The sequence below is a fragment of the Coregonus lavaretus genome (assembly GCF_964263955.1).
Source record: "Coregonus lavaretus genome assembly, contig: HAP1_SCAFFOLD_7729, whole genome shotgun sequence".
Classification (NCBI taxonomy): Eukaryota; Metazoa; Chordata; class Actinopteri; order Salmoniformes; family Salmonidae; genus Coregonus; species Coregonus lavaretus.
The window spans coordinates 10,001-25,061 of NW_028159438.1; the positions used below are offsets into that span (position 1 = coordinate 10,001).

General features: G+C 44.3%; 1 protein-coding gene across 1 annotated transcript in view; it reads right to left on the reverse strand.

The window, feature by feature from the left end:
- The window catches only part of LOC311122852 (RNA-binding protein 10-like), a gene marked incomplete at both ends in the record, with an annotated part of 17,561 nt that extends 2,504 nt beyond the window's left edge, over positions 1-15,057 (reverse strand). The window contains 3 exons of the mRNA XM_084197167.1: positions 5,414-5,511; positions 7,389-7,549; positions 14,871-15,057. Coding sequence (XP_084053293.1) covers positions 5,414-5,511; positions 7,389-7,549; positions 14,871-15,057 — 446 coding nt within the window. The remainder of the gene's footprint in view (positions 1-5,413; positions 5,512-7,388; positions 7,550-14,870) is intronic.
- Positions 15,058-15,061: the final 4 nt, after the last annotated feature.

Here is a 15,061-nt window from a genome sequence, read left to right on the forward strand (position 1 = left end):
TCAATTGGTAGAGCATGGCGCTTGTAACGCCAGGGTAGTGGGTTCGATCCCCGGGACCACCCATACGTAAAAATGTATGCACACATGACTGTAAGTCGCTTTGGATAAAAGCGTCTGCTAAATGGCATATTATATTATGAAAAACAGCCCTGAAAGCTCAGAAAATGTACGCCGCTTTATCTCTTGACCAGAGTTCAGATTATGACACTGTTAAAACTGCTATCCTTCGGGCTTACGAGTTGGTCCCAGAGGCATACAGTCAACAGTTCTACATACTGACAACGGTTCTGTAAATTACGAAAGACAGAATCACAAAGCCATGTTGAGTTCGCAAGGGAACAAGCATGTCTTTTTGATTGGTGGTGTGGTTCTCAAGAGGTTGTCACGCTCTGACCTTGAGAGCTCTGTTTTTCTCTAGCTGGTTTGGTCAGGGTGTGAATTCTAGATGTTCTATTTCTATGTTGGCCGGGTGTGGTTCCCAATCAGAGGCAGCTGTCTATCGTTGTCTCTGATTGGGGATCATACTTAGGCAGCCATTTTGCCTACCTTAGTTGTGGGATCTAGTTTCTGTTTTGGCTTGTCCAGCCTGTTGAACTTCACGTTTGTTTGTATTTTGTTGGTTTGATTTGTATTCAGTTAATAAAGGAATATGTACGCATACCACGCTGCACCTTGGTCCGATCCGTCTATCAACGAATGTGACAGAGGTCAAGGAACTTGAGGATCTAAAGACACTCATACTTCTCGAGCAGTCCAAGAATTGCCTTCACGAAAGGGTTGCGACCTACATTTATGATCACAAGGATCTCACTCTTGAGAAAGCTGCAGTTCTTGCAGATGAGTTTCACACATACAACTACCTTCACAAACAAAGCACCCAGTAGTTCTCCCTACGCAAAAAGGAATCCAGAGAAGTCAACTCCTACTGCGAGGTTTCAGTCCATTTCTACAGATAAAGATCGGCAGAAAACAGGTTTTTTCGTATCCGCCAGTTTGTCATTACTGCCGTGAGAAAGGACACATTGTCTCAGTGTCCTAAATTGAAACAGAAAAATGAGAGAGAGAGAGAAAGTTGTTTCTTCTTGTGGGAGCACTCTAGCCCATTACACCATTCCCAACCAGAGGCTTATCTCCTCAACAAGATTTTGGATCAGATGTGTATGAACCCTTTGTTTCAGACGGGTTTGTGTCTCTGCAGAGTGGCGACGCTGTTAAGCAGCCGGTGAAGATACTGGGAGACACTGGGGCAGCCCAGCCCTTCATGTTGGAGGGTGTTTTGCCTTTGTCTGACACTTCAGCAACTGGTTACAGTGTGTTAGTACAAGGCGTGGAGATGGGTTGCATGGAAGTTCCTTTGTATAATGTGGAACTTGAGTCGATTCTTATTTCTGGTTCCAGTGTCGTTGGAGTGAGGTGATTTGGCTGGAGGGAAGGTCGTGCCAAATCCTGTCATTTGTAAGGAACCCAGAGTAGAGGAACCTGATGGGTGATCAGTAAAGTACCCTAGAGTGTTCCCAGAGTAGAGGAACCTGATGGGTTATCAGTAAAGTACCCTAGAGTGTTCCCAGAGTAGAGGAACCTGATGGGTTATCAGTAAAGTACCCTAGAGTGTTCCCAGAGTAGAGGAACCTGATGGGTTATCAGTAAAGTACCCTAGAGTGTTCCCAGCGTGTGAGGAACCCAGAGTAGAGGAACCTGATGGGCTATCAGTAAAGTACCCTAGAGTGTTCCCAGAGTAGAGGAACCTGATGGGTTATCAGTAAAGTACCCTAGAGTGTTCCCAGAGTAGAGGAACCTGATGGGTGATCAGTAAAGTACCCTAGAGTGTTCCCAGAGCAGAGGAACCTGATGGGTTATCAGTAAAGTACCCTAGAGTGTTCCCAGAGTAGAGGAACCTGATGGGTGATCAGTAAAGTACCCTAGAGTGTTCCCAGCGTGTGCAGTTACACGTGTCTAAGAAAGTCACCGGGAGCAAGTCTAGTGTCGAGGAGGATGTCAACGCTCCCACCATGGTCGATCTGTCCGAGACATTTATGGGTGATCTTGATTTCGCTAACCCTCGCTAACCTCTCCTTTGAAAACCCCATAGGTGAGCTAGTTGGTAGGACCGCTGAAGGAACAGAGGGTCCCTACAGTTGACACTTCGATGTCTAGGAAGCAGCTGGTTGAGGTACAGAGTAAAGATGTTCCCCTCTCCCCTTTTTTTTACTGAGAGACGTCCAGAGGAGGAGTTTGATGAAGTTCGTGTGGGTTACTTTGACAGACATGGTGTCCTCTGGCAACGGGGGCCTCCTTGGAGATGTTAAGCCCGGACCGGACACAGACTAGAAACAGGGTTGCTGCCCTGGATCCAGAGGCGCCGGCGCCTTCTTCCCTTGGGGCTTCCGATTCGAGACCAGATCCTGCACCTTCGTCCTCTTTTCTGTCTCCCTCTTCCGGTGGCTTCTACCTCAGGTTCAGATCCTCAGAGCTCCCACCCTCATCAGACCGTAAGGCTATCTGAGACTCCGGCCCATTCATCATCCACAATGAATACTACAGCTGGCCCGGGTCCATTGGGCCCCACCACCTTTTGGTCCTCGAGGGGTTTGCGAAACCACTCGAGGCGAAAGAACGTCCGGACCTCCTCAGCCATTGCACCAGCTGTCGTCATCGGCAGTTCTATGGCAAGAAACATCATGGTTCCCGGGGCAAAAACTCTGTGCTATCCTGGAGCATGAGTACAGGACATTACAAAGCTGCTTCCGACCATTCTACGACAGCTACGCTGTTGTAGTCCATGTGAGGTCAAACGACATCAGGAGGGCTAGCTCAGAACTTCTGAAAATAGATTTTTAAAGAACTGATTCTAGCACTGAAAGATTCCAAAAAGAGGCCAATTATTTCAGGTCCGGTACCATCATTGGGCCGTGCGTGTGAAAGGCTACTGGCGTTACACACCTGGCTGAAGGATTACCGTAGCTCTGTTGGAATCACTTTTATAGATAACTTTGACACCTTCTGGAAACAGAATTTGCTCTACAGGAATGATGGAGTCCATCCGAATCATCTTGGCTCCTGCACTCTGTCCACGCATTTCAAGGCTGTGTTGAGACAATGACTTATCAATGACCCAAGCCCAGCTCAGTTAATCCCTACCATTGTGTCACTGAGTTGTTATAATGCTGCAGCAAATGTACATTATCCCAGGGGCGTTGGTAGACACAATGTAAGTAACCTAATGTATGTCCCTCTAACTGCCCTGAATGCCTCTGTTGATCCTACAGCTATTGGATGCAGTAATCATGTGCCTATGAACCAGAGTTATACTGTTAGCACTGAGGTGGTGTGCCCTAGTAGGAAGACCACTGTGTGCAGCTCACCCTGCAATATCAGCTCAAACATAAATAACATGAGCATGTCTACTTCTGCTAAGCTTCCCAGTAAAGCAATAAAAACAATCAAGCATCCCAGAAAAGTGCTAAAAATAGCTCACATTAACATATGTAGCTTAAGGAACAAGGTTCAATAACTTGCTAATAACAGATGCCATTCATATTCTGACTATCTCTGAAACTCACTTAGATAATACCTTTGATGATACAGTGGTAGCAATACATGGTTATAACATTGACAGAAAATACAGAAACGCTAAAGGAGGAGTTGTTGCTGTTTATATTCAGAACCACATTCCTGTAAAGCTTAGAGAGGATCTCATGTTAAATACTGTTGAAGTAATATGGCTACAGGTTCACCTGCCTCACCTAAAGCCCATTCTGGTGGGAAGCTGCTATAGACCACCAAGTGCTAACCGTCAGTAACTGGATAATATGTGTGAAATGCTTGATAATGTACAGTACCAGTCAAAAGTTTGGACACACCTACTCATTCAAGGGTTTTTCTTAATTTTTACATTGTAGAATAATAGTGAAGACATCAAAACTATGAAATAACACATATGGAATAATGTAGTAACCAAAAAAGTGTTAAACAAATCAAAATATATTTTATATTTGAGATTCTTCAAATAGCCACCCTTTGCCTTGATGACAGCTTTGCACACTCTTGGCATTCTCTCAACCAGCTTCACCTGGAATGCTTTTCCAACAGTCTTGAAGGAGTTCCCACATATGCTGAGCACTTGTTGGCTGCTTTTCCTTCACTCTGCGGTCCGACTCATCCCAAATCATCTCAATTGGGTTGAGGTCGGGGGATTTTGAATTCAGGCTTTAACACAACAAAATGTGGAATAAATCAAGGGGTATGAATACTTTCTGAAAGCACTGTATCTGTGTGTGGGGGTTGGTTCTTCTCTCCTTGTGGGGACCTCAAATCCCCAAAAGTCCCCACAAGGATAGTAAAACAAGGAACATTCTCCCTCAACAACAATGAACACTGAGGACAAAGGCTATTTTAGGGTTACAGGTTACAGTTACAGGTTACTGTTACAGGTTACAGGTTACGGTTAGGGTTACAGGTTACGGTTACAGGTTACAGGTTACGGTTACAGGTTACTGTTACAGGTTACTGTTACAGGTTACGGTTACAGGTTACTGTTACAGGTTACGGTTACAGGTTACAGGTTACGGTTACAGGTTACTGTTACATGTTACTGTTACAGGTTACGGTTACAGGTTACAGGTTACGGTTACAGGTTACTGTTACATGTTACTGTTACAGGTTACGGTTACAGGTTACTGTTACAGGTTACGGTTACAGGTTACAGGTTACGGTTACAGGTTACGGTTACAGGTTACTGTTACAGGTTACAGGTTACGGTTAGGGTTACAGGTTACGGTTACAGGTTACGGGTTACAGGTTACGGTTACAGGTTACTGTTACAGGTTACTGTTACAGGTTACGGTTAGGGTTACAGGTTAGGGTTACAGGTTACTGTTACAGGTTACAGGTTACGGTTACAGGTTACGGTTACAGGTTACAGGTTACGGTTACAGGTTACAGGTTACAGGTTACTGTTACAGGTTACAGGTTACGGTTAGGGTTACAGGTTACTGTTACAGGTTACTGTTACAGGTTACTGGTTACAGGTTACTGTTACAGGTTACAGGTTACGGTTACAGGTTACTGTTACAGGTTACTGTTACAGGTTACTGTTACAGGTTACAGGTTACATGTTACTGTTACAGGTAACAGGTTACAGGTTACGGTTAGGGTTACAGGTTACGGTTACAGGTTACAGGTTAGGGTTAGGGTTACAGGTTACGGTTACAGGTTACTGTTACAGGTTACTGTTACAGGTTACAGGTTACGGTTAGGGTTACAGGTTACGGTTACAGGTTACTGTTACAGGTTACAGGTTACAGGTTACGGTTACAGGTTAGGGGAAAATAGGATTTTGAATGGAAATTAATTTTAGGTCCCCACGAGGATAAAATAACATAATGTATGTGTCTGTGAGTGTGTGTGTGTGTACCGTTTGGATCCCTTGGCGAACTCCACAGCGATGGCCTTCCCATCTATAGAGAGAGCTGGCTGTAATGCCTGGAGGATCTGGAGAAGCTGAGACGCTTCCTGCAAAACACACACACACACACACACACACACACACACACACACACACACACACACACACACACAGCTGTAGGTACAGTGAGGGAAGAAAGTATTTGATCCCCTGCTGATTTTGTACGTTTGCCCACTTACAAAGACATGATCAGTCTATAATTTTAATGGTAGGTTTATTTGAACAGTGAGAGACAGAATAACAAAACAAAAATCCTGAAAAACGCATGTCAAAAATGTTATAAATTGATTTGCATTTTAATGAGGGAAATAAGTATTTGACCCCTCTGCAAAACATGACTTAGTACTTGGTGGCAAAACCCTTGTTGGCAATCACAGAGGTCAGACGTTTCTTGTAGTTGGCCACCAGGTTTGCACACATCTCAGGAGGGATTTTGTCCCACTCCTCTTTGCAGATCTTCTCCAAGTCATTAAGGTTTCGAGGCTGACGTTTGGCAACTCGAACCTTCAGCTCCCTCCACAGATTTTCTATGGGATTAAGGTCTGGAGACTGGCTAGGCCACTCCAGGACCTTAATGTGCTTCTTCTTGAGCCACTCCTTTGTTGCCTTGGCCGTGTGTTTTGGGTCATTGTCATGCTGGAATACCCATCCATGACCCATTTCCAATGCCCTGGCTGAGGGAAGGAGGTTCTCACCCAAGATTTGACGGTACATGGCCCGTCCATCGTCCCTTTGATGCGGTGAAGTTGTCCTGTCCCCATAGCAGAAAAACACCCCCAAAGCATAATGTTTCCACCTCCATGTTTGACGGTGGGGATGGTGTTCTTGGGGTCATAGGCAGCATTCCTCCTCCTCCAAACACGGCGAGTTGAGTTGATGCCAAAGAGCTCGATTTTGGTCTCATCTGACCACAACACTTTCACCCAGTTCTCCTCTGAATCATTCAGATGTTCATTGGCAAACTTCAGACGGGCATGTATATGTGCTTTCTTGAGCAGGGGGACCTTCCGGATGCTGCAGGATTTCAGTCCTTCACGGCGTAGTGTGTTACCAATTGTTTTCTTGGTGACTTATGTTCCCAGCTGCCTTGAGATCATTGACAAGATCCTCCCGTGTAGTTCTGGGCTGATTCCTCACCGTTCTCATGATCATTGCAGTGAGATCTTGCATGGAGCCCCAGGCAGAGGGAGATTGACAGTTATTTTGTGTTTCTTCCATTTGCGAATAATCACACCAACTGTTGTCACCTTCTCAACAAGCTGCTTGGCGATGGTCTTGTAGCCCATTCCAGCCTTGTGTAGGTCTACAATCTTGTCCCTGACATCCTTGGAGAGCTCTTTGGTCTTGGCCATGGTGGAGAGTTTGGAATCTGATTGATTGATTCTGTGGACAGGTGTCTTTTCTACAGGTAACAAACTGAGATTAGGAGCACTCCCTTTAAGAGTGTGCTCCTAATCTCAGTTCGTTACCTGTATAAAAGACACCTGGGAGCCAGAAATCTTTCTGATTGAGAGGGGGTCAAATACTTATTTCCCTCATTAAAATGCAAATCAATTTATAACATTTTTGACATGCATTTTTCTGGATGTTTTTGTTGTTATTCTGTCTCTCACTGTTCAAATAAACCTACCATTAAAATTATAGACTGATCATGTCTTTGTCAGTGGGCAAACGTACAAAATCAGCAGGGGATCAAATACTTTTTTCCCTCACTGTATCTCCTCACCACTATAGTAGACAGCTGTAGGTATCTCCTCACCACTACAGTTAACAGCTGTAGGTATCTCCTCACCACTATAGTAGACAGCTGTAGGTATCTCCTCACCACTACAGTTAACAGCTGTAGGTATCTCCTCAACACTACAGTTAACAGCTGTAGGTATCTCCTCAACACTACAATAAACAGCTGTAGGTATCTCCTCACCACTATAGTAGACAGCTGTAGGAAAGCGAAGCCCCGGTTGAGTTGTGTCTGTTTATCTTTGATCAGTCGAACATTAGAAGGAGACAGAGTAGCGAAGGGAGCCAGAGCAGACAGGATGGACTCCAGGGAGGTATGAGGACCCAGGTTCCTCAGGATCAGAGCTGGAGAGAGGAGAGATTGATTGATTGGTTGATTGATTGAGAGGGAGGGGCAGAGAAGGTAAAGGAAAGAGACAGATCCAGAGCCTTCAGAATGTATTCATACTCCTTGACTTATTCCACATTATATTGTGTTACAGCCTGAATTCTAAATGGATTAAATATATGTTTTTCTCACCCATCTACATACAATATCCCATAATGACAAAGTGAAAACATGTTTTTAGAAATTTTAGCAAATCAATTGAAACTGAAATACAAAAATATTCATTTACATAAGTATTCACACCCTTCAGTCAATACTTTGTAGAATCACCTTTGGCAGCGATTACAGCTGTGAGTCTTTCTGGGTAAGTCTCTAAGAGCTTTACACACCTGGATTGTACAACATTTACCCATTATTCTTTTCAAAATACTTCAAGCTCTGTCAAATTGGTTGTTGATCATTGCTAGACAACCATTTTCAGGTCTTACTATAGATTTTCAAGTAGATTTAGGTCAAAACTGTAACTCGGCCACTCAGGAAAATTCACCGTCTTCTTGGGAAGCAACTCCAGTGTAGATTTGGCCTTGTGTTTTAGGTTATTGTCCTGCTGAAAGGTGAATTAATCTCCCAGTGTCTGGTGGAAAGCACACTGAACCAGGTTTTCCTCTAGGATTTTGCCTGTGCTTGGCTCGATTCCGTTTCTTTTTTATCCTGAAAAACTCCCCAGTCCTTAACAAGAATACCCATAACATGATGCAGCCACCACTATGCTTGAAAATATGGAGAGCAGGACTCAGTAATTTGTTGTATTAGATTTGCCCCAAATATACAACTTTTATTCAGGACAAAAAGTGAATTGCTTTGCCATATTTTGTGCAGTATTACTGTAGTGCATTGTTGCAAACAGGATGCATGTTTTGGAATATTTGTATTCTGTTCAGGCTTCCTTCTTTTCACTCTGTCAATTAGGTTAGTATTGTGGAGTAACTACATTGTTGATCCAACCTCAGTTTTCTCCCATCACAGCCATTAAACTCTGCAACTGTTTTAAAGTTACCATTGGCCTCATGGTGAAATCCCTGAGCAGTTTCCTTCCTCTCAGGCAACTGAGATAGGAAGGACACCTGTATCGTTGCAGTGACTGTTGGTATTGATACACCATTGAAAGTGTTATTAATAACTTCACCTTGCTGAATGGGATATTCAATATCTATATTGCACTTCTTTGCAAGGCATTGGAAAACCTCCCTGGTCTTTGTGGTTGAATCTGTGTTTGAAATTCACTGCTCGACTATGGGACCTTACAGATAATTGTATGTGTGGGGTACAGAGATGAGGTAGTCATTCCAAAATCAATTTAAACACTATTTTTGCACACAGAGTCCATGCAATATATTATGTGACTGGTTAAGCACATTTTTACTCCTGAACTTTAGGCCAAGGTTGCCATAACAAAGGGGTTGAATACTTATTGACTCAAGACATTTCAGCTTTTTTTATTTTTATTTTTATTTGTAAAAGATAATTCCACTTTGACATTATGGGGTATTGTGTGTAGGCCACAGACAAATCTCACTTTAATCAATTTTAAATTCAGGCTGTAACAAAACAATTTTGGAAAAAGTCAAAGGGACTGAATACTTCTGAAGGCACTGTGTATGACAGTTTATAAGGTACAATAACCCAATAACAACATATTTTGGTACATCTTCAAATCATAAACAGTTATTTCACTACAAAACAAAATGGTGGTGTCATAGAGAAAGAGAGAGAGGGGGATAGAGAGACCTACAGAAAAAGAGAGAAAGCGAGAGAGATACATAGAAAAATTAAAACACATTTTATTTGTCACATTTGCCGAATACAACAGGTGTAGACCTTACCGTGAAATGCTTATTTATGAGCCCTTAACCAACAGTGCAGTTTTAAGAAAATAGAGTTAAGAAAATATTTACTAAAGTAAAAAAAAACACAAAAAAACAATGTAACACAATAAAATTACAATAACGAGGCTATATAGAGGGGGTACCGGTACCGAGTCAATGTGCGGGGGTACAGGTTAGTCCAGGTAATTTCTACATGTAGGTAGGGGGAATGTGACTATGCATAGATAATAAACAGCGAGTAGCAGCAGTGTAAAAAACTAATGGGGGGGGGGTCAATGTAAATAGTCTGGGTGGCCATTTGATTAATTGTTCAGCAGTGTTATGGCTTGGGTGTAGAAGCTGTTAAGGAGCCTTTTGGACCTAGACTTGGTAGCAGAGAGAACAGTCTATGACTAGGGTGGCTGGAGTCTTTGACAATGTTTTGGGCCTTCATCTGACACAGCCTGGTATAGAGGTCCTGGATGGCAGGAAGCTTGGTCCCAGAGATGTACTGGGCCGTACGCACTACCCTCTGTAGCACCTTACGGTCGGATGCCGAGCAGTTGCCATACCAGGCGGTGATGCAACCAGTCAGGATGCTCTCGATGTTGCAGCTGTAGAACATTTTGAGGATCTGGGGACCCATACCAAATATTTTCAGTCTCCTGAGGGGGAAAAGGCGTTGTCGTGCCCTCCTCATATGGTGTGTTTGTACCATGACAGTTTGTTGGTGAAGTGGACACCAAGGAACTTGAAAATCTCGACCCGCTCCACTACAGCCCTGTCGATGTGAATGGGGGCGTGTTCGGCCCTACTTTTCCTGTAGTCCACGATCATCTCCTTTGTCTTGCTCACATTGAGGGAGAGGTTTTTGTCCTGGCACCACAATGCCAGGTCTCTGACCTCCTCCCTATAGGCTGTCTCATCGTTGTCGGTTATCAGGCCTACCACTGTTGTGTCGTCAGCAAACTTAATGATGGTGTTGGAGTCATGCTTGGCCACGCAGTTGTGGGTGAACAGGGAGTACAGGAGTGGACTAAGCACTCACCCCTGAGGAGCCCCCGTGTTGAGGATCAGCGTGGCAGATGTGTTGTTACCTACCCTTACCACCTGGGGGGCGGCCCGTCAGGAAGTCCAGGATCCAGTTGCAGAGGGAGGTGTTTAGTCCCAGGGTCCTTAGCTTAGTGATGAGCTTTGTGGGCACTATGGTGTTGAACCCTGAGCTGTAGTCAATGAACAGCATTCTCACATAGGTGTTCCTTTTGTCCAGGTGGGAAAAGGCAGTGTGGAGTGCGATTGCGATTGCGTCATCTGTGGATCTGTTGGGGCGGTATGCGAATTGGAGTGGGTCTAGGGTTTCCGGGATGACGGTCTTGATGTGAGCCATGACCAGCCTTTCAAAGCACTTCATGGCTACAGACGTCAGTGCTACAGGGCGGTAGTCATTTAGGCAGGTTACCTTCGCTTTCTTGGGCACAGGGACTATGGTGGTCTGCTTGAAACATGTAGGTATTACAAACTCGGTCAGGGAGAGGTTGAAAATGTCAGTGAACACACTTGCCAGTTGGTCCGCACATGCTCTGAGTACACGTCCTGGTAATCCGTCTGGCCCCGCGGCCTTGTGATTGTTGACCTGTTTAAAGGTCTTGCTCACATCGGCTACGGAGAGCGTGATCACACAGTCGTCCGGAACAGCTGGTGCTCTCATGCATGCTTCAGTGTTGCTTGCCTCGAAGCGAGCATAAAGGGTATTTAGCTCGTCTGGTAGGCTTGCGTCATTGGGCAGCTCGCGGTTGGGTTTCCCTTTGTAGTCCGTAATAGTTTGCAAGCCCTGCCACATATAGTAGGATTCAATCTTAGTCCTGTATTGACGCTTTGCCTGTTTGATGGTTCGTCTGAGGGCATAGCAGGATTTCTTATAAATGTCCGGGTTAGAGTCCCGTTCCTTGAAAGCGGCAGCTCTAGCCTTTAGCTCGGTGCGGATGTTGCCTGTAATCCATGGCTTCTGGTTGGGATATGTACGTACGGTCACCGTGGGGACGACATCGTCGATGAACTTATTGATGAAGCCGGTGACTGAGGTGGTATACTCCTCAATGCCATTGGATGAATCCCGGAACACATTCCAGTCTGTGCTAGCGAAACAGTCCTGTAGCGTAGCATCCGTGTCATCTGACCACATCCGTATTGAGCGAGTCACTGGTACTTCCTGCTTTAGTTTTTGCTCATAAGACCTGAGGGACCAGCAGGATAGAGAATATTTGAAAAAGCTTCTTCCTCATCCTCTAACTTAGAAGTAGTCATCTCCAGCCTGCCACCATACATCGAACGTGCCTCAAAACGTAACGTATAGCTGGCCCACCACTCCACTCTGGACTTTATGACAAGGCCCACCTTTACAAGACATCAGTGCCCACCTTTGCCAGGACCCTGAAGGACATCACCCTCAACCTCACACAGGAGCAACGGACACTGCCCTGCCAGCGAGTCTCCCTCCCGGAGGAGGATCCACACCAAGAGGACCTACACCCAGACCACAGCACCACCCCGACCCCGACCCCAACCAGTCGACCCCCCCCCCAAACAAACCCTAGCCACACCCTATATAGGCCCCCCCAGATCACTGACACCCCTATCAGACCACAGCATAATCACAATCTACTTGAACAGAGCAATACTCAACCATGAAGTATCAAAGCAGAACAAACTGCATGCTGTTAAGAAATGCTATATATATATATATATATATATAGATGGAAGGAGGGTAGTGTAGAAACCTACCAGAAAACAAATGGCCGACAACAAATCCAATCCCTCCTTGACAACTTCCTGGACAAAATGTTTCCCTGCGATAGTGAAGGTATAAACTTAGCAGTAGGAAGCCTGAACAGTATATTTTACCTATCAACTAACATATCACATTTAAATTAAAGCAGAAAACCTAAGAAAACCAAAAACAATGAGAAATGGTTTGATGAAGAAAACCTTAGAAAGATATTGAGAAACCAACCAAAAACCAGAACATACGTCTTCACTAATGGTGAAACACTAAAGGAACAGCATGTCAGAAATCAGCTCGAGGTGATTGAAGAATCCATAGAATCAAATCACTTCTGGGAAATTTTAAAAAAACGAAACAAACAACAACGCGAAGAGCTATCTATCTAAACCACTTCTCCAACCTTCTCCAACCTTCTATAACAAAGAAACAAGAACAAAAACACATTATCATTTACTAAACTTGGAGTCAGTTATTAAAGACTACCAAAACCCACTGGGTTCTCCAATTACATTGGATAAGCTACAGGACAAAATACAAACCCTCCAACCCAAAAAGGCCTGTGGTGTTGATGGTATACTCAATTAAATGATAAAATATACAGACCACAAATTCAAATAGGCTCTTCTTAAACTCTTTAACATCCTCCTCATCTCTGGGATCTTCCCCAATATTTGGAACCAAGGTCTGGTCACCTCAATCCACAAAAGTGGAGACAAATTTGACTCCAATAATTACAGTGGAATATGTGTTAGCAATAATCTCTGAAAAATCCTCTGCATTATCATTAACAGCAGACTAGTTCATTTCCTCAATGAAAACAACGTCCTGAGCAAATGTCAAAATAGCTTTCTACCAAATGACCGTACGACAGACCACGTATTCACCCTGCACACCCTAATTGACAAACAACCAAACCAAAACAAAGGCAAAGTCTTCACATGCTTTGTTGATTTCAAAAAAGCTTTTGACTCAATTTGGCATGTGGGTCTGCTATACAAACTGATGGAAAGTGGTGTTGGGGGAAAAACATACAACATTATAAAATCCATGTACACATACAACAAGTGTGCGGTAAAAATTGGCAAAAAACACACAGGTTTCTTTCCTCAAGGCCGTGGGGTGAGACAGGGATGCAGCTTAAGCCCCACCCTCTTCAACATTTATATCAACGAATTGGCGAGGGCACTAGAACAGTCTGCTGCACCCGGCCTCACCCTACTAGAATCTGAAGTCAAATTTCTACTGTTCGCTGATGATCTGGTGCTTCTGTCACCAACCAAGGAGGGCCTACAGCAGCACCTAGATCTTCTGCACAGATTCTGTCAGACCTGGGCCCTGACAGTAAATCTCAGTAAGACAAAAAGAATGGTGTTCCAAAAAAGGTCCAGTTGCCAGGACAACAAATACAAATTCCATCTAGACACCGTTGCCCTAGAGCACACAAAAAACTATACCTACCTTGGCCTAAACATCAGCGCCACAGGTAACTTCCACAAAGCTGTGAACGATCTGAGAGACAAGGGCCTTCTATGCCATCAAAAGCAACAATAAAACTCGACATCCCAATTAGGGATATGGCAAAAAAATACTTAAATCAATTATAAAACCCATTGCCCTCTATGGTTGTAAGGTCCGGGGTCCGCTCACCAACCAAGAATTTACAAAATGGCACAAACTGAGACTCTGCATGCAGAATTCAGCAAACATACACTTTGTGTACAATGCAAAACCCCAAACAATGCATGCAGAGCAGTATATAGCTAGACTATACCCTCAGCCAGCTGGTTCTGGGGCTCTGTTCACAAACACAAACAGACCCCACAGAGCCCCAGGACAGCAACACAATTAGACCCAACCAAATTATGAGAATACAAAAAGATTGGACACACAGGAAAGAATCCATAAAAAACGGAGCAAATTGGAATGCTATCTGGCCCTAAACAGAGAGTACACAGTGGCAGAATACCTGACCACGATGACTGACCCAAAATTAAGAAAATCCTTTACTATGTACAGACTCAGTGAGCATAGCCTTGCTATTGAGAAAGGCCGCCGTAGGCAGACCTGGCTCTCAAGAGAAGACAGGCTATGTGCACACTGCCCACAAAATGAGGTGGAAACTGAGCTGCACTTCCTAACCTCCTGCCAAATGTATGACCATATTAGAGACACATATTTCCCTCAGATTACAGCGATCCACAAAGAATTCGAAAAAAAATCCAATTTTGATAAACTCCCATATCTACCGGGTGAAAAACCACAGTGTGCCATCACAGCTGCAAGATTTGTGACCTGTTGCCACAAGAAAAGGGCAACCAGTGAAGAACAAACACCATTGTAAATACAACCTATATTTATGTTGATTTATTTTCCCTTTTGTACTTTAACTATTTGCACATTGTTACAACACAGTATATAGACATAATATGACATTTGAAATGTCTTTATTCTTTTGAAACTTCTGAGTGTAATGTTTACTGTTCATTTTTATTGTTTGTTTCACTTTAGTTTATTATCTATTTCACTTGCTTTGGCAATGTTAACACACGTTTCCCATGCCAATAAAGCCCTTAAGTTGAATTGAGTAGAGAGAGAGAGAGAGAGAGAGAGAGAGAGAGAGAGAGAGAGAGAGAGAGAGAGCAGAGAGAGACAGAGAGAGAGAGAGAGAGAGAGAGAGAGAGAGAGACTTACTGTCGTTGGCCACCTCAGCCTGCTGTGCGTTAGCTCCCCCGGCCCCGCCCCCGGCCCCGCCCACGTCCCTGGGGGTGGTGAGGGCAGTCGAGGTGGCAGCAGCTGGCTGGTAGAGGGCAGGGAGGGGCAATAAGCCGTCCTTCTGATGCCCACCCAGAGGTAACTCCCTCAGCTGGGGCAGTTTCAGCTCT